The 27,376-nt window shown below is 50.9% G+C and overlaps 1 protein-coding gene across 3 annotated transcripts; it reads left to right on the plus strand.

Annotated features, from left to right (window-relative positions):
- The first annotated feature begins 1,958 nt into the window (after positions 1 to 1,958).
- On the plus strand, positions 1,959 to 26,248 carry TEDC2 (tubulin epsilon and delta complex 2). Of its 3 annotated transcripts, none has more exons than XM_037384686.1 (10): positions 1,959 to 1,999; positions 2,074 to 2,172; positions 2,340 to 2,395; positions 2,875 to 3,556; positions 4,998 to 5,051; positions 7,020 to 7,104; positions 7,487 to 7,595; positions 7,819 to 7,920; positions 8,357 to 8,568; positions 22,916 to 26,248. In XM_037384686.1, the coding sequence occupies exons 1-10, from the start codon at positions 1,974 to 1,976 to the stop codon at positions 23,246 to 23,248; spliced, it is 1,758 nt and encodes a 585-aa protein (XP_037240583.1). In that variant the 5' UTR covers positions 1,959 to 1,973; the 3' UTR covers positions 23,249 to 26,248. The 3 variants fall into 3 exon arrangements, with proteins under 3 accessions (XP_037240583.1, XP_037240585.1, XP_037240584.1); XM_037384688.1 differs by lacking the exon at positions 22,916 to 26,248 and adding an exon at positions 18,394 to 21,608; XM_037384687.1 differs by lacking the exon at positions 22,916 to 26,248 and adding an exon at positions 10,809 to 12,322.
- Positions 26,249 to 27,376: the final 1,128 nt, after the last annotated feature.

Raw genomic sequence — 27,376 nt, forward strand, 5'->3', positions numbered from 1 at the left:
TTAAATGTCAACAGCATCCAGGTGCCTAATGAGATCCATACCTCTCATTTTCCAGGCTGTGTTCCTCCAGAGCACCGGGAGATGCTGGCAGCTGCAGCAGCACTCGGCCCTCTGCTGAGTTCAAGTAAAACTGCATCTGTGTGGCAATTCCCATCCAGCAGCAAACCACCTTGTGCTGTCACCAGGCAGTATTAGGCTGCATCCTTTTTGGACGCCCCAGCTGAGACCGACTTTTAAACCTTACCAGAAGAAAACCACGGCAATAGATCTGCCAAAACAAGGGAAACACAAGAAGCTTCACACACTTGGAGTCGACATGAAGCAACCTATTCAGCCAAAAATATCTTAGGGACCACTTGTTTTCTCCGAAGCACAAATTGTAGCAAATCTGGATATTCTGAGTCAAGCCGCCATTTGTCAAACAAGTAAATCTACCAGGAGCCTTGCAGAAGGAAAAGGCAGTCTACTTAGAGAAGCAGCTGTCTGAAAGCAAGCCCTTCTTGTCCTGCTGCTGTGCTCCCCAGGGGGGCTCACAAGCATTACAGCTGTTGACTTTGCTGATTAAATTATTTTCTGAGTGTTTGATATTCCTGTTAGCCCTGATGAGCCCACTTAGCCATGGAAGAGCAGGCTGGGCTCTGTCTTGGCTTGTGCCTCAAAAGCAGAATTATTAATAGTGTTTTGACAGCAAACTCACACTTATTTGCAAGACACACAGCAGGAAGAAGCCAGCCTCATTTTCAGATTCTGTTGCAAAGTCTGTAGGAAGAAAAATCATTCTTTGCACATGCCAAATGTGCAACTTACACCTGGAAGTATGTTGTGATGGTGACTGGGGAAGCCCACAATGCACGGTATAATCAATTCTATGATTTTATGGATACATTTGCAATGTTTTATAAAGGATTTTAAAGTCCTGTCTGCATGAGTCACCTGGAATTCTCACCTTTTCCTCTTTAGAAGAGTCTGTAGTCATGTGGTTGCAGAGAAATCACGAACATAGCCTGAAAATTCAGCCCTCAAAGGCAAAGAGCCACTTCTTTTGCACTAAGTTTTTTTTATTTTTTTATTCCACTGTGCAAGGGGGGGTGGACTGGATTCCTGCACCTCAGCTGCCTGGAACAGGTACCAAAGTGCCAGATATGGGGCACTTTTGGAGAACTGCACTGCACAGTGTGCCCCTCGGCAACAACAGCTGTATTCCTGACAGGATCCCAGCAGCATTCAGCTATTCACAGAGATTGCATTATAAACTAGGCAGCTTCCTCTCTTTATTAAAAAAACCACAAATTTGCCTCTTTGCTGATGGCAAGCCGGGGCAGCAGAAGTCACTAGCAGTGCGGTGTCTCTGCTGGGGTGCTGGCTGTTGGTCCTCCCTGCACCGGCCCAGCACGCCTGGGGAGCCCCACCAGGACCCCGTCCGTGGCTCTACCTCAGCGGCCAGCCGCAGCGAAGACTGACAGAAACAAAACCTCACTTAGGCTCCGACTCTGAGGAGAAAGACTGACAGAAACAAAACTTCAGTTAGGCTCCGACTCCGAGGAGAGGGCGGGTACAGGAGCCTGCCGGGGCGGGCCTGCTCTGCAGACGGTGCTCCAGCCCTCCCGGGGGCTGGCCGGCGCCCCTCAGAGGGGGGGGAGAGGGAAGCGCTGAACCCACCTGAGGAAAAAACCGGTTTCTCCAGGGCTAGGCGCCTCCGGCATTCGGCCGCCCGCCCCAGGGCGGGCACAAAATACCCCAAAGCCCGGTGCTACGGCCCCCAGAGCCCAGGGCTGCGGGCGGAGCGGGCTGCCGGAGTCCCCCAGCCGCGGGGCCGCTCCCGCCCTTTCTCCTCAGCAGCCTCGCGGCCGAGCGCAGAGCCGCGCGCCGCCCCGCAGGTCCTGGCAGGGCGATAAGGAGCCGGCGCGGGCGGTGGCGCGCAGAGCGGCCCGCTGCAACGAGCAGGACCCGGCCAGGCCGGGCGGCGGCGGCCCATGCTGCCTGCGGGCCGCGGCCGGCGGTGAGCGCGGGCGGCGGCGGGGGCTGGGCCTACTGCAAGCCTCGGCGGGTCGCTGACGGTGCTGGGCCTTGCAGGTTGGCGGCGGCGCTGGTGGCGGCGCTGGGCGAAGGCGCGGAGCGGCGGCGGGAGCTGGAGCGGCGGGCGGCGCGGAGCCGGGACCTCCTGCGGCACTGGTGAGTGTGGGCCCGGCCCCTGCCTGCGGGCTGCGTAGGGAGGCCCTGGGCAGGGGAGCGGCTGGCGGGCCTTGTGTCCCCGCAGCCGCCCCGGAGGCGGCGGGGGAGGCCGAGCCCGGCGGCGGGCGGCAATGCTGGCCCTCGGCGCCCTGTTTCTCCCCCCGTAGGGGCAGCGAGGAAGAGGAGCGGTCGCAGCCAGGTACCGGCTCCAGCGGCGGACACGGTGAGCGCTCCCCGCCCGGCCTGCTGGCTCCTCATCACACGGGCCCTGGGCCTGCCGGGGGTGAGCCGGCTCCGGGGGCAGAAGCCCTTCCCGTGCTCTGCAGCGACTTGAAGCCCCCCTCTACTTTTTTCCTCCCACTTTCCTCCTTGGCGTTAGCTTGGGTTTGTGCCATGGTAACCAAAGCCAGTGACGAAGTGTCTGCAGGCCTGACTGAGGTGTGGTGACTGTCACTTGTTGACCAAGGAGTGGTTGACTCGGGAGAACTGGCTCCTCTTGTGACTCACATCCACCCTGGGCTTTCAAGGCTTTTTGCAAGCCTGCCTGCATCCTCTAGTTTTGTGGGAGTATGGCCAAAATACCCACTGCACCATTCAGTGGGTTCAGCTTTCCTTCTGTGGCACCTGGAAAAGCAAGTTAGTTTAGAGATACATGGGGAAGATCCAGGTTTGGACCTTCTAATAAGTCTTCTCCTCTTGCAGAGAACAGGCCTTCACCCAAGGAGCTGGAGGAGCTGGAACTGCTAAACAAGGCCTTAGAGAAGGCACTGAAAGTCAGGAAAAGCATCTTGAAAACTCCATTAGAGGTCCAGGGAGCTACAGGAGAGAAATCTGTAGGTGAGGGACCTGCTTCCAAAAATGATGAAAAGCAGCAAGTGCCTGTACCTGTTGAGGATGTTTCTGAGAGCACAAAGGTGAGAGCTGTAAGCAAAAAGCCTGCCTCTTTGAAGAAACCCTCTCTATACCAGCTAAGAGCTCCTTATAGGACTGACCTAGATGTGAAAAAACTGCAAAGGAAGGCCCCAGCCAAATGTGTTTCTCAAGGTCCCAGGACAACTGGGAGCAGCTCCTCAAAAAGGGTGCATTGCAAACAAGGAAGGAGTCATAGGACAGTAGTCAGTGCCGGTGACAGAGAGGTCTGTGCTCCAGCTGAACGCCAAAAGACACCTGGCTTGTCCAGATCTGTCCAGAATGAGCAGCAAAGCTTTGCTGTAGGGGATTCGGCTGGGGGAAAGAACTCTCTAGCTGTTGGCCAGTGGTTATTTGATGCAGGGAAGAAAAGTTGTGGTTTCCTGCAAAAGCCCAGCAAAAAGGAGGACCCTACAGCTGAAAGTGCGTTGGGAAGGAGCACCTCACCTCGGACAGTCACCCTGCAAGAAAAAGGGTAAGTACTGAGAGATGGGCACCTCTGTCTTATTCCGCTTGACGCTGACTAGTGGACCTGTAAAGTCTGGTCTCTCCTACTGCTCTGTAGGACCTAGCTTGGTTTCACTGCTGCTCAGATTCTTCTCAAGAAGAAGGTTCCTTTACAGTTTTAGAGCCTCTATTGTGATTGAAAAAGTGTTTTTATTTTAAGGGCTTACTCTTGGATGGGTGGGACTGAAAGGCTTTTAATTAAGACTTCTGATATTTCATAGGCCCCATGACTGTTTTGGAAAGCTGTTTCTGTAGAGCTTTTTGAGCCTTAGTTTTCCTTTGAGTGCACTTCCTATTATAGCTTACTGAATTTTATTTTATTTTTTTTTACACAATGATAATATGCAGTGCATATTATATACTCCCCCCCTCAATGCTGTTTGGAGAGATGGCATCTGGGTTTAATACTGTTCCCTTCAATTTGTAAGATGCTGCCCATGTAACTACACAGATCACTATTAACTAGAATGCAGTTGTTTCAAGTGTTTGCTGTAAGAAGATTTATTAAGTGGATGTTACTGAGATTCTGTGTGGAAAAGTGGTAAAACAATACTTAGAAGATTGGCTTTGCATTCAGACTAATCTGCCCTGTTTAAATAATTTCTATATTCTTTTCTGTGTATTCTTTGCTTAAAGACACAGTGATGTTCATATCTGATGCTTGCCTGCCTGTCCCTGGAAAATGTTGAGAAATAGTTCTCAGCTGCCACAACCCAACTCTTGTGTCTGTGCAGGGAGGAAATTATCACTGTATCGTGGTGTTGGAATGGACACAGAATGCTGAGTGACAGTTGCTGGAGGAACAGGAATCTGGATTCAAATGCTTATTTACTTAAAATACCAACTGTGGTCTTGCGTTCATAGTCTCCATGTGACTGACTATAACTGCCAACCCACATATTTTTGCAATAACAAGTTAGGGATTATTCTGCTTCAGGGTTAAGATACATATTCCCAGTGGAAACTGAAATGTCTCTTTCCCATTTCTTTGAGTGTCATAAGGTGCTAAGCAAAGTTGCATTGTCATGCTCAGGTATGGCAATAGAGTTGGGGTGATCTGCTTATGCTCGTGTCTGTATTGATCAGCTTCCCTGAACGTGTTGTTTCCATGTTTGTACTCTGCCTTGTCAGGGCTTTGTTCCCAGCTTCTCACCTTGGATGAACTCTGATGGCTGGTGGTGAGGTACAGGAGCTCTCCCAAGTCAGCTCAGTGACGCTTGTGGAAATGACTGATCCTCCTTCCTTGAGGACAGGCTGAAGGCAGTGGTGGATTCAATCTCCAGGGTTGCTGACATCTTCTATTAGAGCTAAATTAATTCCAAATTTAGACAAAATGCCATTTTCTGTGTTTGAAGACATAGCTCTGCTGCTCTCAGTCAGTCAGGATTGATGCTTCTCTTGTTTTGCAGATACCAGCTGAAGCTACCTCTTCCCTACAGGAAAGCCTATTCCAGGAATTCCAGGTAAGCCCAGCCTGATTAGTCCAGTCCAGAACTTCCCTTTACTTAAGAGCTGTGAGAGGGGGGTCAGACAGGGGAGACCTGACTGCTGTATGGGTCACAGGGGAGAGGCACTGACCCCACCGTGTGTGGGGCCTGAACTCAGAGCAGGAGTGGTCTGATACAGTGTGTCTCTGCGAAGCTGTTTCTGAGTATGTTTTCATGTTACTCTAATCACTGATGTTACTTTTGTTTTCAGAGTGCCAATCCCTGTTAATCCTGAGTTGTGAAAGTACTGGAGTGCTGTAGTTGTGGGTTTAGCAGTGCTGCAGAAGTCTCTGCTGATACTGTATACTTGTTGAAGGCAGGAGACCCTGTGGGGTGTGTGCCTGTATATCCTGTGCAATGAAAGTTTCCCAACCAGTTGCTGACCTGAACTGCTCCTGCTGGGGCACCTCTCTAGCTTGGAAGCACCATGGCTGTGTTAGTTTGAAGCTGATTCCTGCTGATGAACTCTTAAATAGAGCCAATTACAATGTTAGTGCACTGATGGTGCGGGTGGATGAGTTTCTGGTGAACTTGGTGCTTTAGTCCATTCCCCAGCCCTCTGGAAGGGTTTCCCCCCATTTCCTTTGAGAAATCTTGCCATAATTCAGCAGATCTCTCATTATGTGTTTTTTACAGATATTTTGCTTAAACCCTATCTTAAATCTAGCTATAGCTCCTTGTGCTACCCTCAAGAATTCCTCCTCCTCTTGGGAACTGTCATTTGTCAGACGCCAATTTGTACTTGCCCTTCAGCAAGTTGTAAAGACATGATTCCCTTAATTTTCACTTGTAAATTGAGCCTTTCGGTATTCTAATCACTCTGATGTAATTTTACACTCTTCACTGTTACTTCCAACTCGGTGACAGATTGAAAATAACCTTTGCTGTAAAGACCCCTTATAGAGAGAATGTATCTTGCCTGATAACTTCTGTTCTTTTCTATTCCATTAACCTTGCTATTTCTTTGCATAATGTGTTTCTGAAAACTGCAGTTTCTATCATGATTTAAAAGATCCGTTTGGATGGAGAGAAGGCACAAGCACACTTGGGTTAGACAGTCATGCACTGTGTAGCTATTTTAAACTTCTTCCTGATAGCTCTCACTTATTGCGGCAGGTTTTGGGAGACTGGCTGAGATGCTCTGGCTCTTTAAAGCAGTCCTTTAAATAAAGGATATTATGGGTTCTGCATCGGTGGGGATGTTGAATTCTGTAAGTGAAATGCACTGCTCTGGTAGTGGTATCATTTGTGTAACACTTCCTTTTAAGAGCTGGACAAGGGCCTGGTCAGCTTACTCATGATGTTGTCCGTCCTTAAACCTCTATATTTTTGCGACCCTGATACTGGCATGCTGCTGTCATGATTCTTGCCAAACATGCCACTTTAATACTTTTTTTTTTTTAATTTTTATACAAAGGAGAGTCTTGAAGAAGTTTGGCATATGAAGGAATCACTGTGGTAAAAACTAGGGTGAGAATTTGTCCTGTCTGCTCTTCTTTCTGTACATATTTACTAACAGAGTAAATGTACAGAAATGCACATAGCTTACCCCTCAAGAAAGGAAGGGAAAATTTGTTGTTCCCTGTGGGATAAAAACGTAGGTAGGGTGATGCAACAAAACTATGATGTGCTGCAAGTTTGCATCCTGCTTATAGAAATGTGTCGTCCGTTTTCTGATGGCTGTAAATCCTTCCTGTCAAAACAAGTTGAGAAAAATAACAGGTGTTTTGCAGTGTCTCATGCTTTCTCCAGGTGTCCTTATTGGTCTAATACCAGCTTCAAAAATGGGGGAACAGCTAGCAAATAACCTGTGAAAGAGAGGGGAGAGGAAGATGCTTGTATTTGAAGCACTGGCATATTGGAGTGTCACACGTTGCAGCTCAGTGTGAGCCTGCGTACAATGGAGCATAACTTCTCCAGCTCCTGTCCCTTTTGAATTTTCAGGGCATGGAAGAGATGTCATCTCTGCCAAACAAGTGTAGAAGCAGCAGCTGCAAGGAACCGTTTTATAGAGGGGATCCAGACAACTGTATCCTTTCTTAGCTTGCCATGCCCTTCCACAAGCACGTGGTACGGTACAGCAGGCACTGGGTGCAGCCGCTCTGCAGCGTGCTCCCATCTGGCGAGAGTTATGCCTCCAATAACAGGGGTTCAAGCTGGGTCTCTAGGAATTGGTATTTTTGCCATAGTGCAGCTCTTGAGCAGTCATAAAATTGTTGATCCAGACAAACAAGGCCACAAGGCAAACATGCCATACACAGCTGTGCTGTCCTTGCCTTTCCCCTGCAATGCCACTTCACGGGCTGCTTGCCCTCTTCTGCAGCCCCCGCTTCCAGCTAGCCTGGCCCGGGGCTCAGGGTAGTGCACAGAGCTGGTGGTGTGAAACCTTCCTTAAGCTGCTGCTGTTTGAGTTTTGTTCCCCGATGCCTGCCTTCAGTCCTGCAGAAATAGAGGAGGAGTTAAAGGTCCTCCAGGACATCCCCGCCCTTCTGAGTCAGCATGTGGAAGCTGAGTCTGCAGGTAAGGAGGAAAAAAGGGGGATGGAGGGGACAGAAGGTGGAATAAGGATGATTTCAGTGGGCTCTGTTTCCATGTGGTGTTGGTGTGTGCTGGACGTGAGGGACAGGAACATTCTCTGCCTAAAATGAGGGCTTGTGAACCCGAGGCCACTCTAGAAACTGGTATTCAGGAGGAAGGTTTCAGTATGCTCATGCCTGCTGGTTTTCCTCTGCTTGTCTTCTAGACCATCCCACTCTGCAAAGAGAGTATGAAAGCCTTCTAACCTTGGAGAGTTTGCAAACCACAGTTTCCCAGTGTCTGCATAAGCTGCAGCTTCTGCGAACAGGTGAGCCAGTCCCTGGTTTTGTAGTCAGGTATGAATGTGGCCAGCTGTGCTTGAACAGTAGTTTGCCATCTGTGTGCAGAAAGTGTGGATCAATGTAATTTTTCTCCTGGTTGTTTTTAATGGTGATATAACAAGTAAAAATTTTCTGGTGGCAAACAAAGCCACGGTATCTGTTTGTCACCATCTGTGTTCAGGAGAGGCTTGGGACTTTAACTGCTGCTGTTCAGGAGGGCTAGTGAGGGAGCTGTTGAGAGATAGGGAAGACTGCATGCTGTAGCTCAAGATGTCCTGATTGTGCCATGTGTGAGGAGCTTACCCTGACTAATACAATGTCATTAGTCATTCACTTTTAGGAACAGCAAGTAGATCACAAATTCTGCAAGTACAGATTTAACTTGTGTATTTTTGTCTCCTGCCAATTCTTCAACTCTGGCAGCTGTGGAGTCCCAGATGAGCCTGTGCCCAGACTGCACTGGGGATGCTGGAAGCTGCTCCCCAGCCTGTATTCCTCCCAGGGGGCAGATGTGTGACAGTGCAGGCATGCTGGCTGTGCCTCTCCTTTGCTACTCCAGTTTCCAGGAGCTGAGGGACCTGTTTGCCTTGAAGCTAAAAGTCTCAATGCTGCACCAAGAAATTGCCTTACAAAAGGTGAGTCTTAAAAAGTGTTAGTGCTTCTGGAGTAGGGAAGGAAAAGGGCAACTGTGGGACAACAGCTGGTATATGTGGTCTTGGTGGGGGGGAAGCAGTGCAGCAAGCTTTCCCAGTGATGTTTCTATGTTTGTGTCTCGTGTTCAAGTCCCATCAGTGCCTTGCTTGCTTTGTAGATGAATAGATGTATGTTTTTCTGTTAAGGCTAGAGTACAGTCAGGCATTTAAAGGACTCTTTCCTGGTTTTGTTTTTTTTTTCTTAGCTACTCTTTCAGAGTTTGGCAGCGGAGGATGTTGTTGGTAGTGCCTGAAGACCCTTTTTTGGCAGGTCTTTACAGTCCCATTAGGGCACCTGCGCTCTTATTCTCTGCTACATGACCACTGCCTAGTGAACTCCTCTGCTTTCTTTTGCTTTCCTTTTAAATCTCAAACCACTGTGCTGCTAATCTTAATGTTTACCGTTCTGAGAGACTGCCTGTAAGAACACAGTAGGAGGTCAGTCTCTCCACCAGTCTGAGCAGAGTGCCTGCTGCACAGGGATAGTTTGCTCTCCTCAATGAACAGCAGCAAAGGGCAGAGAAGGTGTGTGAAGTCATGTCTACTCCTTTGACGTAACCTTTGCCATTGACCTGAATGATAGAGGCTTTGGAGAAGTAATTTTTTCTGTAAACCACAGAGGAGTTATTCATAACTGGCCACACTCCTCCCTGTGGCTAAAGATAGATTGCAGCCTGTCTTCAAATGGGACTTTAGCACTATAATCCTGAATTATGGGTTATGATGTTTTTTATTTTTATCTCCGCAAAATGCAGTAGTAACTGAAGCCTGATGCTTTGTCAACTGACTCCATTTCCTCTGCGCTTGTATCTAAATAGGTGCTTTGTACTGGGTGAGCTCTGAGTCCCTGAAGCAGCTCTGTGCAGTGTGTGCAGGATGAGATTCTAGGGTCAGGTGAAGTGAATGGGCTTGGTACCAAATAAATACCCTGAGAAAAGGATGTATGTATTTGTGGGCCAGGCCTGTCCATTGCCTTTCCATGGAGGAATGCCAAGAATCATAGAAAGTCCTGGTAGCTCTTAGCCTGTCTGCTGGTGAAGGCCTGTTTCCTCTATTCTTATGCATTGGGAGCAGACCAGGCAGATGAAAAAGAGAATGGTGTCTCTCTTAGGAAGCAGAGCAATGTAGTGCTCCTTCATGTGTCAGCTTTCCCCTTAGGTAGCTTTCATGTCTGCAGCTCTTGACTCTTACTAGAGATATAGTGGCTGTGTCCTGTTTCTGTGTCTCTGTGCAGAGACTTGTAGAGAACAGGAAAGGAAACCCCCTGCAGATACTCTGTTCTGTTTGGGTCTTCCTTTATTTCCACCACTGAAAAATGCTTTGAGGGAGGTGACTAGCACATGCAGTTTGTTATCCGGTCTTCTTCTGGGAAGGCAGTGTGCACAGTAGGCTCTGTGGGTTTTTAATGTGCAAACTGCTCAGGCTTCCATTAGCTGGTGCCAGCTAAAAAAAAAAATCCCAGGCAAAATCTCCTTCTGAGCATTAATTCAAGAGTGAGGCACTAAAGGCTAACTTCTGTCCTTTGACTGGAAGATGACCTGTGCAGAGTTTATCAGTCACAGTCATAGTCCCAGAGCTTTGAGCTGTTCATGATGTTGCAGCAGGCCAGTGGGTTGTTTCACAGCGTGGACTGAGATCACAAGCTAGGCTTAATAGACCAGAGGCCAGGTTGGGGAGTGTTGGACAGCTTTAGCATCCTCTGTAGCCTGTGCTGCTGGGGGGGCATGCAGCTTTGTTCCGTTTGGGCTGGAGTTGGCCACTTATTGTCTCTCTTGGATTAATATGGCCCAGCTGGGAGGTGACAAGAACAGTCATGAGGGTTGAACTTACCTTTCAATTTATCATTGGGTGAGTAAGCACCTCGCTGTGTGGTTGCAGAGATCTTGAATCAACATCAGCTTCTTGCAACTGATGTCATCCCAGCACTGGGCCATCTTTGCAGCAGAGGCAAAGCACTGCTGTTTATCTCACTGCACTGGGTGGCTGCTGGTGTACTTGATGAGCAGAGGATGAACAACTCTGCCTTTGTTAAATATGACAAAAGAAAGTATCTGTCTATCAATTAGCATGTTGTTAGTCATACTGCTCTGGTTAGATTTCACTTTTTATGCAGCTGCTTCATTTCATGTAATTCTGAAAGCGCATGCTGGCTCTGGTGACGTGTCTTCTTTGCTCCTGCTCAGGTCATGATGGCAGAACTCCTGCCTGTCCTGGAGTCCAGGCTCTACCCGGAGACCTCTGCAGCTCAGCTGTATCGGGCGATATACACACAGCTCTGTGAGGGAGGCAGGCGATTCCCTGTGCTGGTGAGAGATGAGCTGGCAGACTGATCTGGTGGGAACCTCCTACTGACGTTAACATGGCCAGAGACAGTTTTAAGCAATAAATTTTTTCTATTAACTTTTTTACTCTGCCTGTTTGTCCAACTAAATTTCAGTGGTTTGGATTTTTTTTTTCTTTTCTATCACTTTTATGACCTGCTAACTCTGAGGTTTTGTGAAGCCCCTTCAGGGCCTCACAGACACTGGTTTTGGATTTTCTTCCAAGGTCAGTCTCTCTGGCTAGCTCTAGATTCTTGGCTGTTGCACTGAGACGCTAGGCTTCTATATGCAGACAGTGTAGCAGGCAATAAAACATGATTTATACTGATCAGATAGCCGCAGTATGGTGGGGCACAGCCTTCCAGCACCTGAAAATACAGAGAACCTGAGCTGCTGCTTCCCTATTACTCTGTTCACCAATTGGCATGTAACCAGCGTTATAGTGGTCACTAATATTCACTGACTAACGGTGTTTTCGATGTCTTTATCCACAGCTGCCCAGGCCACGTGCAGTAGTGCCTTTTACAGAACAGCTCTGGTTTGCGGGTACCTGCTCTGATCTGGGCTGGTGCTTGGGTTGCTGTGCAGCTGCAGCAGTCCCTTCCCATCAGCCTGTCAGTCACATCACTGGCTGCTCAAGGCAGGGCCCCTTCAGGCAGCTTCATGACCCGCCAGGCTCCTTTTGTAAGGACTTAAACCTAGCCTGTAACTGAAATGTTGCTGCTATGTCATCTTACCTGGCGATCGTGCCTGAGACAAGAGTCTAAGGAGGGTTGGGCTATCTGCATTTGAGAGATGTCGGGGAATCCAGCCGCAGCAGGAGGGAGCGGGTGAAGCAGCCCAGCAGGTGGCACTCAGCCCTTTGCCGTGCTGCTGAACCTGCGCCAGTAGCTGCTGGAGGCGCAGTCTTCCAGAGGGACTAACGCAATGTCTTGCCTGGCGATAGGAAACACAGATTCTGTGGCAATTCTGACCTTGTCACCATGGGAAAATTCCAGCTGCAGTTCCTCCTGCATCTTAGGGTTTTGCATGTGATCCCCAAATCCCCTGGCCATCTCTATGTGACAATTGAAGCTTTAGTAGAATACTTCTGCCTGTGAGCACTTCGAAGCCCTTCTAGGCAAGGACCAATGTGTACTGCTGCTTACTACAGTTTGTATCACACTGCATCTCTTAGCTGGACTAGGACTGTTTGCTCGGGGGGATTTAGCTTTTAGCAGTGCTGACATTGCTCATCACCCGCACGCCCCCTTTCTGTTTTTTTCAAGGCTGGAGTTAGTTGTGTGTCTTTTCTGAATGTTTGGCCTTTTCTGACACTCAAATTCACTAAGTCATTCACGTGATAGATGAAAATCAGCATATCTTACTTTTTTTTTTTTTAAAATCACATTGCATTCAGTTCTTTGTAGATGTTACTTTATTCCCCATAGAGTCTGCAATCAGGGCAGGAGTTTGCTACCTTCTTCGCCACTGCAGTGTGTAGGAGTCCTGCATGGTCTACATCTGTATGGTTTGTGGAGAGGGGGAAACCACGCTGTGGTCAACAGTACTGGAGGCTTGCAAGGTGTTAATTAAAGGCTGCTCCTAGGAGCAGACACTGCCTCCTAAATTAACACAGTCATATGTCATGGGCATAAACATCTGCATGTTTGAATTTTGGAGATGACATTTGGTATTGTTAATTATAGTGTTGTTATCCATAACTTGTGTCTGTAAGCACTGCATGAGTCATGGAGCATCTGCTTCTTTGTGCAGAGCAGTCCAGTGTAAATTGGCAGTAACTTCACTGCCACAGCAAGGACTGTATAGGTGTGAAAGGACTGTTCAAAAGAGACTGAACCTCCCAAAATGGATTTGCAGGGGTTGTTATGAGCTCAAAAGGCAAGCTGACGCTGTAGGAGGGGTGCAGAAGGGGAGCACAGCTCCCTGCATGATGACTGACAAGTAGCTGGGTTGTTTTGTGCCTCTGGGTGCAGTGTGGTTTTATTACTCTTCCTACACCATGTGAGAGACGTTTTATAACTTTCATAAATGTGTAAGTCTTTAAATCATTCGAGTGACTCACTTTGCTATAGCACAAGACTTATTTGAAGAGATAAAGATTCAATAGCAACTTAACTCAGTGGTTAGGTGGTCTTTTTCATTATAAAATGTGCCGTTGTTATAGAAAGAAACTATACTGGTACGTTAAATTGAGAAGAGGAGAAAAGAAAGACAAAAGGTAGTATTTGTGATGCCAGGGAATAGTATTACAAAAATACAGGAAACGAACACTATTTTTGGAAAGCGATAGATGATAGTAGTGTTGTGCAAACACAAGCTGAGGCAAAGCACAGTGAGGGTCAGGGAGGATTAGCAGCCCTTGTTCCTTCTTTTTCCCCTGTGGTAGAGTCTTAAAAAGGTTTTGATTTTTCACTACTGAAGGATGTGAAGCTGGGTTCCTGGGAGGAGAGAGGGCTTTTTCTTTTCTTTCCAGAATCTGTAACTTTAAGCATTTCCAACTGCTACAGTTTGTCTTTTCCACTGGCTTCTTCCTTTCCTTCCCCTCTGCAACTTCTCTGCTTGCTGTGTTTTTGCAAATACGTGTGACCAGTGGAAGGCCAGAGGCAGTGCTGCTGTTAGTGCACATGGCAACCAGTAGACCCTCTTGCAGCATTTCGCGTGCACTAGTCATCTTGGTTAGTTCTGGATGTTCATCACATTGAAACCTTCCAGGGGTTTATCCTGCAGATGTTACCAGACATGCCACCAAGCACTTGGTACGGCTCCCTCCTTGGGAGATACAGCATGTAGAGACTAAACAGTGTGGCTTTAGGGATACTCTTCATCTAAAACAGAAATAATCTGAGTCTTGCCAAGGCTGGTGTGGAGGAATGCCCTGCCTCTTGCGACCTTTCTGAGGGGTCTAGCAGTGTGTGAGCAGGGATAGAGCGTGACAGCCTGTGACTTGCTGAAATGATGCATACACAGCACAAGCTGCAGGGTCCCACCCATGGGGCAAGGGCATGAAGAACTCCCCAGCTGCCTGGGCTGGGAGCACAGGTTACAGTTTGGAGAGACAAACCCAAATTAGCTACATGAGGGACAAGGGAATTGCATCAACGAGCAGTTTAAGATGGTAAGTGTTGAACTGGGGGGAAAACTCCCAGTTCACTCTGCAGATAACAAATTTGCTGTTGGTGTTAAGTCTCCAAATGAGCTTTCTGTGAGCTCCAGAGAACAGGTTACTTAATGCTTCAGACTTGACTACGTTGTGTTTTTATTAATACCTGAATCAGCAACCTGTTGGGCAGAGTGCACTGTCATGCCAGTCTAGGGTTTCTGGGAAAAGCAATGGTGCTGTAAAACACTGATCCAGAAAGCTTGTATTTGTAGTAGAAGTACTGGGGGGACCTATATGTCTTCCACACACATCCTTTATTTTCCCCTACTCAAATGCAGTCTCTCCCTGAGTCACAGAATTCCGTGTGATGTTGGGATTTCCAGCTGAAGCTTTGCTGAGAAATTTTGGCTGCTTCTGATAAATCTGAAAGTGCTGTTGGGTTACATGTGAGTGCAAGCCATGCTGAGGGTAATGCAGGATGTGTAGCACTCCCCCAGGCCATGCTGCTGTGTGTAACTGTCAGTACACTGTAAGCAGTGAGTTGGAAATGCTTTAATAGCCTTGTGAAAGCCAGGACAAGGGGCCAACAGGGATTTTTTGCAGGCAGATGCATGTTTCTGGTCCCAAGTTCTCTCGCCAGGTGGGGTCACTAAGAGGCTGTAGCAGATGGTGGATCTGCCATCAGGGGCTCTTCATTTGGTATCTGTAAACCGTCGAGTGATATTATTTCACTTGCTCATTAGCCTGCTTTTGCCCTCTGGAGCAAAACATCTTGGTTTGGTTTTGTTGGTTTGTTTTTTTAAGCATGTACACTGGGACTAGCACAGTTAACATGTAGTTTCACTGGAAGCTTCCTAGTCCTCCTTCACTTCCATTAAAAACAACCTCACAAAACAAAAACCCTAATCATGACTCAGTCTGACATGAAAACAATTCATTAAATAGGTATTAAAATTTCTATTATCCTCCATGCAGATCAAATGCTATTTTTGTAACATCAAAGCCACCATCCAGAAAGAAGATCTATCATCTTGGTTTTAATTTGTGAAGAAAGAAAGGCTTTAACATTGTAATCAAGAAAAAGCTATCACTTGTAAATTAATCTGAGCCTAGTTAGAAAGAAGAGAGCAGGAAGCAGTGTGCCACGTATGCCAGCATATAAAGATCTGGTAATGGGAGGGGAAAAAAAAAATTAAAAGTGAGTTTTGACCTGTAATTTCAGAAGGCGAGAAATTACAGCAGTGGGCTATTTAGGCACACAAACGGAGATGTTTGACTTATTTTTAGACAGAACAAGAAAGATAATAAGTGGATCTGGAGTTCGGATAGGAAAAGGCAAACAGAAGCAACCTCTGAGTCAGTGGAGGAGACTGACCCTGGGGAGAAGCCTGTCTGAAATCTTCCCTCCTGGTTTCTGGGACCACAAACTCACAGTTGTGTTAGGGCCTGCCGGTGAGCTATTTTTCAGCCCTTGCATGATATAGTGGGAAGCAATTCATTAGTCTCATTTTTATCTTCAGTTCAAGAAGAAAATAAGGGAGATGTAACGCGCATGTTCACGTCAGTAAGACTTTGACGTGGGGTTGCTTTACGCACTGCAAATTAAGTTGCATTGTAAGCGATGTTGCAGTGCACCTCTAGCACCTCATCATCCTCTTTCCTCTTATTAAAACTATCGCACCGCATCTGTTGATGCAGCTGGCACAGCTTTGGAATTTGGAGAAGTGCATTATCTGAGGATCTCACCCTTTTGGGTCTTTTTTCTGCTTCAGGTTCTAAATTTCAGAATATAAAACACTTTTTTTTGAGGTGAAATCTCTCATAGGATGTGTTTGCAGTAAATCTTGCTTTTGAAATTGTTGGGCAGCTCTGTGCCATCGTGTGAGCTGAAAGGCATCTGCAGTTCTCACTGCCTCCAGGAGGAACTGATTATTCAGTACCAACCAGATACACGATGCACAGAAGGAGAGAGCACAAGAACGATAGAGTTTAAAAAAAAAAAAAAAAAAAAAAAGCCCACAAATACAGAAAACTACCTTTAAAAAAAATTAATGAAACCATCAATAGTCTACAGTGCTCTAATTACAATTGTGTGCTGGCTGCATAATGGGACAGAATTCAAGGTACTGGATGCAGGGATGAATCAGGTGTAGGGGTTTTTTTATATTTTAACAAGTTTGGGCATATAAACAGACTTAAACATAACCATGTGTTTCTGTGAGCCTGGAAGGCTCACTTTAATGTCATTTGCCAAATTTTCTAAATCCTTGCACAACCATTATCAATCCTAACTACCTGGTTTTGTCTGGTATTAAATGGTGTTTTGTCAGGACCCACCGCTGCACTGTTCTGGAGTCTTCTTGAGGGTGACAAAGCTCTTGGCAGTGACTGTGCTGTCCTTGCAAAAGCAAACCCACCAGATTTAATGGAGTTGTTTGAATGAACCAACTATTAACGATTTGAATTGTATATGGCTACGTCTGCCTCCTAGCAGTGAGTGCCACAGTCTCCATTTATAGAGAGTAATTCAGAGTGTTGCTGATGACAATGCATGTGGCATGATTTTGTGTTGTGGGTTTTTTTTTTTAAAAACATTAATGACGGTGAAATAGCTTATTCTAGCGTACTAGACTTATTTTTTATCTGTGAGCCTTAAAACTAGTGTGGATGCCCTATGAGTGAGACTAAGTGCCTTGTCCAGCTTTCCAGGCAGCGCCTGGCCATGCATGAGTATCCGGAGCATCTTCTCTGGGGGCAGAGGGCATCAACGAAGTTGCTGTGGATCAGCTTTTCTTCTAATTAACAGTTCTTTCCTGTTTCTGCATCATACCTGCATCTCGGTATTGTTTGTGTTGAGTATCTGCTGTGGTCTAACGTGGGACAGTCAGCTGACGGGTGACGAGAGGAGCAGCAGGAGGTGCGAAGGGAGGTCTGTGCGTGCTCAGCCTGCACCAGCGTTGCGCAGTGCTGGGCAGGAATGTAGCTACCGCCGGGTGGGTGATGTAATAATTCCTTTCCATCTGCTGCTATCTATATTTGAATCCACAGGAAATCATCCTTCTTGTAAGACACATGAATCTCTAATTTCAAAAGCTGTCCCCATGTTGGAAGTTCCTCTGGCAGGTTGGCAGTGGTTTCCTCCCCTGTGCTGAGGGGTCGGTGCTGGGAGATGCTCCAGTGGGGCTCACCATGCAGCGTAATGCCACGGACCCAAAATAGCAGGGCGATGTCACCTAGCAACTTGTCACCGTTGCAGAAGTCTTTGTTGGAGTGGATCAAGGTGACACTTGGCTGCTATTTTCAGACTCACACTTCCTGATGGCTGTTGCTGCTTTATTTTACTTTCTTTTTTGTCCTTTTACTGAATCATAGACCTGGAAAATACATCTTAGGTCACTAGCACACTCAAGATTGTGCCTCCTGATATATTTTGCTGCCTATTTTCCAGTTTTACATGGCACGCAGCAACTTAAAACGGACTCTGAGAGGCCACCTGTGCTTCCTGACTGAAGCTTTCCTGCTGCGTGAGGAGTTTCTTCCCTGCTCTTTATCTTAAAATTAATGGAGCTACTCAAAACCTAACGCTGTTTTTGCGGGGTTGTTTCCACAGCCAGATGCAGCCCCGGTGTGACGACCAGCGCTGCGCACTGTGCAGGCGCTGCAGCATGGCGCAGCTCCGGCTTGGAGCAGGCACCATGCCCTGCCAGTGCTGGGAAGGGGCTGCACCCCCCGGCATGGCCGTCGCCTCTGGTAAACCCAGATGTCGCCGTTCCCTCTCCCACCTCATTCCTCCTTTCCTCTGAGCCTGCAGCCTTTTAGCACTTAAGATCTGCCCCTCTGTATTTAGGCAACTCCTGCCAGCCTGCAGGATGGGTCTGGCCCAAGGCTGTATTTAACGCTATGTTAAACCTGTTCAAGTTGTGGCCAAGAGCTCGGGAGAGCCGCAGTCCCCGGTTTGGACCACCTGTGGCAACGGGCCATGTGGCTGTTGGTGCTGAATTCACCCACTCGTTTCACTGCAACTCTTCATTGCAGTCAAAGTTTGTTTATTATGAGGGATAGTTGTGCAATAAATATTTGGTATTTCTTGCCCTAGTCTTCATCTAACGTGTGGCTCTTGCATGAACTGCACCGTACCAGCCAAATAAAAGCAGAACTATTAATTTCCTCACAAAGCCACAGGAAGAAAAAACAATTTGTGGGAATGTCTTAGTTCTTACAAACTACTGGGGGGTTGCTTTTTGTGTGTTTTACAGTTCTTCTGTGTGATAAGTCAATGCATGTAGTCTGTTGGTATTTAGTGTTTAAATGAGTGAGGGTCACTTCAGAGCACACTTCTCACAGGCTCTAGGGCTGCCACTTGCTGGATTTCTACAGCTTGAACCCCGGGATATTGAGCTGCATCTCCCAAAAACGAGAAACGAGGTGGGCACGTGTGAGTAACTTACATCTTTGACTAGTGCAGGGATGTGAACTGTGTAAAAGATACGATCTTTGATTATCTTTGCCCAGGTGTTGTTTGCCCAAAGATATGTTGTTTTCTGTCCTTGTTTCCAGCCCTATTACCTTCTAGTTTCTGGAAAAAATAAGGCATAATTCCGTCATCTACAAACCCTTTCTTCTACACAGTGGAATAGCTCCAGGGTGGAGGTGTCGGCCGTGCTGGGCAGCTGGTGTGTGCGGAGGTGACGGGCTGTGTGTGGTGAAGCCGTGAGCAGAGCAAGCGGCGTGTGGGTGTCTCTGCATCCTGGCCCTGCATTCTTTACTTTATCATTTCCGTGTCATCTACAAATTATTTTGGTGCTCTGACATCTACTTTGAAAAGTCAAGCGTCTCTGGTTACCCACACGATTATGGATCCCCACCATAGAACTTTTTCCTCCTGCCCCAGCACTGGGCTCTGAGTGCCGGGGCATGTGGATCACCTCCCACAGCTTGCTCCTCCCAGGCTTCCCTGGCGGTGGTCAGCATCATATTAGATCCTGGGCTTTCTTACTTCAAAAATGGAGTAATAAATCTGTTTTAGAGGGATTAGAGTTTAGGGTTTAGAGGGTTCCTCATCCTTTTTCACTTCTACTGTTTCCCTCCTAGGAATGTGGGTTTCTTGCTCCAAACACTGTTTCCATCGCCTACCAAAGCAATTAACCTTCCGTGCTCTTTTTCTGTTCCTCTTAAACACAAGTTTCACTTTCCAGGTTTTTCTTTCCTTCCTGCAGCTCTTTGCTGTAGCCCTGAGAGCCAGGCTGCAAGGCCTCTCCCCCCTCGGTGGGGATGCAGCCCTGCTCCAGCCAGCATCCCGGGCAGCATCCCAGCTGCAGGGAGAGCTGCTGCCGCCCCATCCATCACCCGGACAGGGCAGCAGAGCCCTTGGGGGGTGGGGGTGTAGCGGGGTGCCATCCATCTCGGCTCCTGAGACGTGACTCATCCAGTCCCAGCTGCGCTTTTCTCTCCTCCTGTGGGAAGAGGGAGGAGGACACACGCAGGTCTCTATTTCTGCTGTGAAAATTACACCCTCACGTTAGTCGCAGAAGAAGGAGCGTGGAGAAGGAGCTGGGCGCCCAGGCGGAGGGGCCTGTCAGCCCCACTGAAGGGGGAAGATTCAGTGCCCAAAAAAATGGGCTCATACCATGCAGCCCAACCTGAAGCCTCTTACTCTCTCCTTTAGCATATTTATGACCTTTACAGGTACTCACCGCAAAATGGGAGATAGGTTTGCCTGAATCCAGCCTCTTTGAGGGGAGAAGGGCAATGTTGTCCAGCTGCTTTCTACATGTGGCTGTGAGAAGCTTCCTGGAGGTGACCCCATCCCTGTGCAGGGCTGTCCCGGTCCTGCTAAGGCTTTTTGCTTTTCCTTTCAAAGCAGTGGCAAAGCCAGGGTGGCTTAGTGGTGTGCACCTCTGCTGTCTGCTCTTTCAGTACTTAAAGAACAGGTTTATTTTAAACCATCTCTGGGGTTTTATTTAGAGGGTCCTCCGCTGGACGTGCCGGCAGTGCTGCCTGCTGCTTCCTTGGAAACACTATCTGGTGAGCTACGTCTCAGTGTATATATGGAGGACTTGATACATGGATGTACACATACATATGTATGTGAATGTATACAGTTTTACTCCTGCGTAATTTTAAGCAGCTGCTAACACGTTAGCAGGTGCAGTGGTTTGCAGCAATGCAGAAGATGCACAGGGTTGCTACAGCAGGATCACAGCAGTGTTGCCGAGTCAAATATTCAAATTCATCACGTATCAGAACTTCAGGCATGCTAAAGCATCGTGTTTTTCTAACCAGTTGGAGCTCGGTTTTGTCACCTCCTGCTTTTTCAAGGCTATTCGCTGCTCTTCAGCACCACTTAAAAAAACCCTCATACAGGTGTCAGCCAACTAATGCTGTCACGCTTTGATGGAGGCCATGAGTCCTTCCCAACCCGGTGAGTGGAGGCTGGAGCTGTGGGGATACTGTTGCAGGGTAGGACCAGCTAGGGCAGGCTGAGTGGGTAGCAGCATCCTCTCGGGGGGCTAGAGCTGTATTCAGGGGCGTCATCACATCACCAGTTTCTTGAGAAGCACTTTGGAAAGTGGCCAGCTGCCAGGTATGTCACTGGCATATTTTCGTCCAGACCCTGCTCTCAGCAACAGCTGCACTACTTTAGCTGAAATTTCCTTCAAAGGTTCAACTTCGGGTAGATATTCAGCACAGAAGATTTAAGCCTGAACAGTTTCAAGTCTGACGAAGCTTCACAACACTGAAGATGGAGCTTGTAATGGGAAGTACCAGCCTTAAGAAGGCAGGGTTTGGTCCTTGTTGCTCAAAGGGCGTTGACTCATGGGGTTGTGCTGCTTCTCCTCCGTTCTAATGAGCAATTGGGAGAATAAATAACAAAAGTCAGTTTGCGGAGCACCGTGTGCACGTCTAACTTACCAGTAGCCATTTTCCCAGTGCTATTGATTTGCAAAGCCAGAACCTCTGTGCTCAGGTCGCTGGTGTCCTGCAGCTGGCTGCCTTGGGCAATACCATGGGAGCTCAAAGCCTCACTAAAATCTGGGAATTTATCTGACACTTGATAGACCTCCGCTTTTGTTATTTATAGATGTTAGCTAAGAAACTAGGGGCAAGGAGAAGTCCCAGGGCTCTTGCAGACCAGCCACCTCCCTTCTCATGCTGACAGGTCTCATGCAGCTTTCCAGATCAAGTCTGGAGAGGTGCAAAGGCTGATTCAAACCAGCTTTATTCTCCCCCTGCCCTGGAGTAGGGTGAATTCCCCAGGGGTATGTAGGCAAGAGCAGTGCCCACAAAAAAAGGCTGATAATGTTCCGTGTCTGTACTAACGCCCAAACCTCCCCTTTCCTGAGTTAGTCCCATCAGCTCTGCTGCTTCTTTTCACCTTCCCGCAGGGCCGCTCTGCCACTGCACAGCTCTGCTTCTGCTGTGATGTGGATTTTCTCCCTTATTTTTGGCTTCTTCTCAGTTGATGCAGAAACCCTGCTGGGCCCCATCAGCTTGGGGGAAGCTCTGACCTGGGAAAGGCTCCAGGTCTCTTACGTTTGCTGCGATAGCTCATTCCTTTCCTCTTTCCTTCAGGAAAACCAATTAAAAAACCCAAAACAACCAGCACGGGAGAAGCGAGTGGAGATGGGAACTGTTTGTGTCAGCTCCGGTCTCCCTGTCTGCCTGATCCGCTCATGGGAAAGGTGGTACAAAAAGGTTTTGCCCACAACAAAATAAGTCTCTCCTGGTAATCAGAGCTGGGCAGGAGGCTTTTGTGCTCAGCGCTGTCCAGGCTGTTTGTACTTCCATCCCCTCCTCCTCCTCCCTGCCCAGGAGCCCCGGGCAGCGGCATCGCACCTGCTGCGGCTGCTGCTGCAACTGCGTGATCCCGCACCGGAGCAGCTGCGGAGCCGCGTTACCTGCCGGTGCCTGGTGTTGCTGTTCGGTTCATCTCGGTAGTCACGGTTTGGGCACGGGGGGGTGGGAGCGACGAGCGCGGTACCCGGTGCCCGAGCGGCCCCAGGCGGCCCCGCAGCCCGGCCCGCAGCGCGCCGGCTCCCCCCAGCCCCGGGCCGTTAGCGCCGTGCCCCCCGGGCTGGGCAGCGACCACACCGGCTCCCGAATCCTCCCCTGCCTCAGCTCCAGCCCCTTTCCTCCCAGGTCCCCTGGCTGGTCACCCTACGTCCTGGCAGCGTCCCCCCACGCCGGGGGGTCTCGGCCTCGAGCCTCCTCCAGCCCAGCGCCAGCCGCGGGCTCCCCGTGCGGGCCACCCAAGCCCTGGGGCAGGGGACAGAGCTGCCGGAGGGTGACACAGGGAGAGCAGCTCGGAAGGAGGCGAGGCCGCTGGCACTGCCCGGGGAGGGGGCGGCGGGGCGGCTGGAGCCCCCCTACCCGTCCCCGCTGGGCTGGGCTGCCCGGGGGCTGCCGGCAGCAGCGTGACCCTGGGGGGGCTGCGGGGGGCGGCCGGGCCAGCTGCCCTGCCCAGCGCTGCCCGCCCTCGGCCGGCCCGGGCAGATGCGAAGCGCGAACGGGCGCCGGGCGGTGCCGCTCGGGGCCCGAAGGAGTTAACGGCGGCGGGGCCGGGCCGCCCTCCCACCGGCATGAGCTCACCCGCCGCCGCCAATCCCCGCGCCGGGCCCCGCGCTCCCCGCTGGCTCCGGCAGCAAAAGAGCCGGGAGTCGGAGCCTGCGGCGAGAGCAGCGGCCGCCGCGCCCCCGGCCCGTGGCAGCCCGAGCCCCCGGCCCCAGCCATGTAGGCGCCGGCCCCATCCCGGCACCGGTGGCCCGTGGGCACGGCCCCCCCCCAGCGCTGCGTCCGGCGCCGGCCGGGCCGGGGGTCCCTCGCCAACATGATGGGCTGCAAGTCCAACTCGCTCACTTGCCTGCAGGGAGGGAAGCCCGGGCTGCCGCTGGCCGCGGCCACCGACTCCACCGCCACGCTCAACAAGCTGGCCCTGGCCACGGGCGGGACCGAGAAGTCCTGGTACCGCTGCATCTTCCCCTTCGGCATCGTCTCCGTGGTCATCGGCGTAGCAGCGACGTGCATCACCTTCACCATCAATGGCCCGCAGATGGACATCGCTAAGGTGGTCTCGGTGGCCACCTTGATTTTCGGGGTGGGCCTGCTGGTGGCCGCCTACGTGTGCTGGCGGGCCAAGTGGGAGAGGCAGCGGAGGCGGCAGCGCCAGGAGCCGGTCTCCGTGGAGCAGGGAGCCCTATGACCCGGGCTGGGGGCAGACTCTGCTCCGCCCGGAGCCCCCTGCTTCCCCCCGCACCCGGCGCACCGCGGCGCAGCGGTGACAGCACCGGCTTCGTCGCACTCCAGGACGCCCGGCCCCGCCGCACCGAGCCCCGCCGGCGCCCCGGCCCCCCCCCGCCTGCCCGGGCCCGGCACGGAACCAGCGCGGAGCCCACGGAGCGTGTCACCCTGCGGGGACCCGGGTCCGCCCCCGCCCCGCAGCCAGCCCGGTGCCGGGACCCCCCCGCGCGGCGTCGGAAGGAACCGGGACCACTGTCCCTTCCCCGGCCGCGAGGACCCCTGTGGGTCTGGGCAAAGGGACTTTCGGAAGGACAACTGGGGAGATGCGGGGGTCTGGGCGCGGGGGGGCTGTCCGTAGGCAGCGGGAGGTGCTGGAGCCCCGGGGACAGCACGGGGGGCAAGGGGGAGGTCGGGAGCCGAACATAGCCCGGGGGGCGCGGGGAGCGCAGGGGCTGTTGGGGTGCGGTGCGGGGTGCTGAACGGCGAGGGGGGCGCACCGGGCTTGTTCCGTCACCGTGCGGGAGAGCCAGCCCGATGGCATCCCGGGGGACAGGTCCCCTCCGTGAGGGGGTCCCTCTGCCTGGGACGCCCAGGGAGATCCCCCGGCTAGGGGCGTCCCACAGCAATTCTGTCACCGGAGAAGGAGCTGGAGTTGCGTTAAGAAGGAGCAAATACATTTTTACCACTTTTTTGGAAACAAAGTGCCTGCTCCCATTCTTTGAGTTTAGCTTCTGAGCTCTTTCTTTACCCGAAAAAATAAGCACGAGGCGTGGGCACCGGGGTCCCTCTCCGGCAGCTCCCAGAGCAGCACGGCCGCTCCGTGGCCACGCTGCTCCCTGCCCCGGCGGCCCCGCACCCAGAGGGGCCCCCCAAAACCAGCCCCCCCGGCTCCTGTGCGATGGGCACCCGTGCCAAGAGCTACAGAGAGAGCAGCCGCGCTCCCGGCCGCTCGGCAGCTGGAGGCCTTCCATGCGTGGCAGAAGGGAGTGAGTAAGACCAAAAGCCGCAAGCGGGGGGGCATGCAGGAGCAAAGTGTGGGGGCTCGGGACCCCCACCAGCATGCCATGCCACATGCCACCCGCCCTCCCAGCAGCTCTGTCCCCACTGGTTCTGCCTCCATAATTAAATCACACTCCGCTGCCGGGAGGAAGCCCTGGGAGCTGCTGCTTGCTGCAGCACGCATGGCCAGGAGCCATCGTGCCTGGGATACTGGGATACTGGGACTTAGAGTCCCAGTCCTGCAAAGTGAGGTTCAAACACCCACAGAGTCTGGGAGGTTTAGAGACGCTTCCAGCCCCAGCTCTGACCGAAGCTTTCCTTCCACGAGCAATCAGGAGGTGGGGCAGCGTTACAGAGACCAGCTGGGCTCTGCAGCGGGTGATGAGTTTAGCAGGCGTCAAGCCCGGGCTGTTCTTTGGAAGCTTGATCGTCGCTTCGGGGTGTTTGTGTAGCTGAAGTTTGCAGTTTCAGCCTATCTCGGGACAAGCAAAGTGGTGGTTTCCAGCCATGGGGTGCTCAGTGATGTGTGTTGTCAGGGATGCTCAGCAAAGCGCTCCTGTATTGACAGTTTGAGGTGCCAGCTCATTATTATTATTATTATTATTATTATTATTATTATTATTACATTTTTTATTTCCTTCTTCTTGCTATAATATTTCAGCAAACAGGCTTGTGGCTGCCTGCAAATTCCTCTGCTCTCACTTTGCTCCTCACCACTGCCTGAAGCCACCAGTCTGGCTATAAATTTATCTCCCTTTTCAAGTGCTCAGCCCTTCTCCCCGAGCACTGCAAAGTAAATCCCATCTGAACAGGATGCAGGGATGGGTTGTCTGGCTGTACCTGAGGAAAGCCTTGCGAGCCAGCCCAAAATTTCTGGCATCAGGCCCATTACATCTCACACTTTTTTGATCCAGAAATCCGGTTCCCTGGAGCTGGATTGCCTTGCTCCCTGCGCCCAGAGAGCTTGCTGAGCCCATCCCAGAGAGAGCCTGGATGAGCTGGAGTGCCATCCCTGCCCAGTCCTGAGCTAAAAAGTCTGATGCAGGCTGATCTTTTCTTCTGTTTCTGTTAAAAGCTTTATAGAATTTGATTTCTGGTGTAAGATGTACACATGCAAAATCCCTCCTGCTGTCTGCAATGGTTTTATATCTGTGAACGGACCCTGGTAAGCTCCCCCGCAGGACTGTGACCATGCAAGTACTGGCTGAAGGGCAAGTCCTAGAGAAATTCATCTCCTTAAAGAGCACTGAGTGATTTTTTGGGGCTGCAGGAATAGATGGCCGGGACAGTTACACCCTGTTCAGCAAAGAAGCCAGAAGGAGGAAGAGAAAAGGACCTGCATGGTCAGTCACTCACAGAGCACCGCACCCAGGGATCCGAAACTTGCCACCCTGCTGACAGCACCCCGTGTTGCTCTTCCTTGGGCAGCGTGCAGGAGGGAGCTGATGGCTCTCTGTTTGCTGGCAGACAACACCGCCATCTCACCCTTGTCCTCAAGTCCCCACTGGTGGCATTGCAGATGTGTGGGAGCTTCCTGGCTGTTCCCTTCCCTGTGCAAGCTGGAGAGGCTCCAGAAAGCATCCCACCCAGGCACCCCACTGCGCACCAAGACGCTGTTCCGTGGGGTGCAGCAACTGACAGTCACCCTCCACTCTGGGTGCCTGGGCCCTGGGTGCCCGTGGCAGGGCGAAAGGCTGGGTCTCCCACCCGCACACCGTGGTGGGGAAAGGTGGCTCACTCGCGGGCCTTGTTGCCCAGACCCCGTGGCTGAGGTGTCGGAGCAGAAGCTCTCGGTGCGCAGCTGCAGCACAGCCAGCCAGAGCCGTCTGTCTCCAGGAGCGGGGAAGCGCCCTGGGAAGGCAGTGCCGCAGCTGTCTTGTTGCAATCTGGAGCTAAGAGACGGCTTTTATCTTTTGTAGGTGATCAGAACCAAAAATTAATAAACCTGTAAAGCTCACTTGAACACCAGTCTTTGTCTGCTTTGCTGCCTACCCTCCCAGGTGCCCTGCCTGGCCGTGCCACCCCACATAGTGCTGCTTGCTGGAGACTTGCACCCTGCCAGAGACCCCCGCTCCCCTGGCAGGTGTTATTTGGGGAGGAAAGATGGTTCAAAGGCTGTGCCAAGATGCTTGCTTCCCAAAGTCATGCCTCAATATAACCTGCCTCTTGCATCCCACCCATCAGAGGCTGCTCTTCCGGTGTAACGGGAATATTCCCTTACCCTAAGGACCCTAAGCTTGCCTCCAGTGACAGCCTCCCCAAGGCTTTCTTCATAACAACAATTCATCCCGCTAACGTGTTCAGCTTTTGTGACAGCAACATGCCCTGTTTCTGCCAGATCCACCCAACCCCCCTTTCAACAGTAACCAGGCTTAAAAGGAAAAGCACAAGTTTTATTGCATCAAAGTGAAGGGTTAAAAATTGTTGCTACCAGATTGGGAATCGTTACAAAGGGGAAACTTAAAAATAAAAATACGCATCCTTAAAATAAATCTGACATTGGTTTCTTATCTGAGCTGACATGTCAGTCTGCTCCGGCTGCCTAGGTTTAGCTGCCAGCAGCTGAGATGGAGCTCCCTGGGCTCTGAGCTAGAGTCTCCCCAGCATACCCAGTCTCCAGTCCTCACTGGGACAGTGGCAACTCCTATTTCCTACTCTTTCTGCAGAGGCTGAAGTCCTGAGCCCTTCAGAAACAGTGACAGAGGGACAGTCAGAGAGAGACTGTTTTCTGGGCTGCTGCAGGACCCCAGCACATCTGATGGAGGAATGAAGCCACAACAACATCACCTTGCCAGTGAGGTGGTCGGTGGTGGAGCTGAGTCTAACACGGAGGCCGGGTGCCTGCCGGTTTCCCTGTGACAGGGGACATCCCCACGTGATGTTCGGGCAGTGGGGTGGGTGCAGACATCGCCTTCCCCATGGGGACCTGCAGCTTTCCCACTGGCTGGCTGCTGCGGCAGGGAAGGACCTGGCCAGCTGGCTCCTGGGCAAAAGAACAAGACTTTGGGCTGGGGCACGGACCAGAGGTCTGCCCACATGCCGTCGACCCGGGATGCGCCGTGTCCCCGCTCCTGGCGGTGCTGCTGGCTCT

Source organism: Falco rusticolus, chromosome 4 (assembly GCF_015220075.1).
Source record: "Falco rusticolus isolate bFalRus1 chromosome 4, bFalRus1.pri, whole genome shotgun sequence".
NCBI classification, from domain to species: domain Eukaryota; kingdom Metazoa; phylum Chordata; class Aves; order Falconiformes; family Falconidae; genus Falco; species Falco rusticolus.

Coding starts and splice junctions, on each gene's coding strand:
- TEDC2 (XM_037384686.1), top strand. CDS start 1,974: ATGCTGCCTGCGGGCCGCGGCCGGCG. Junction 2,396..2,874: donor CGGCTCCAGCGGCGGACACG/GTGAGCGCTCCC, acceptor CTCCTCTTGCAG/AGAACAGGCCTTCACCCAAG. Junction 8,569..22,915: donor AAGAAATTGCCTTACAAAAG/GTGAGTCTTAAA, acceptor ACTTGCCTGCAG/GGAGGGAAGCCCGGGCTGCC.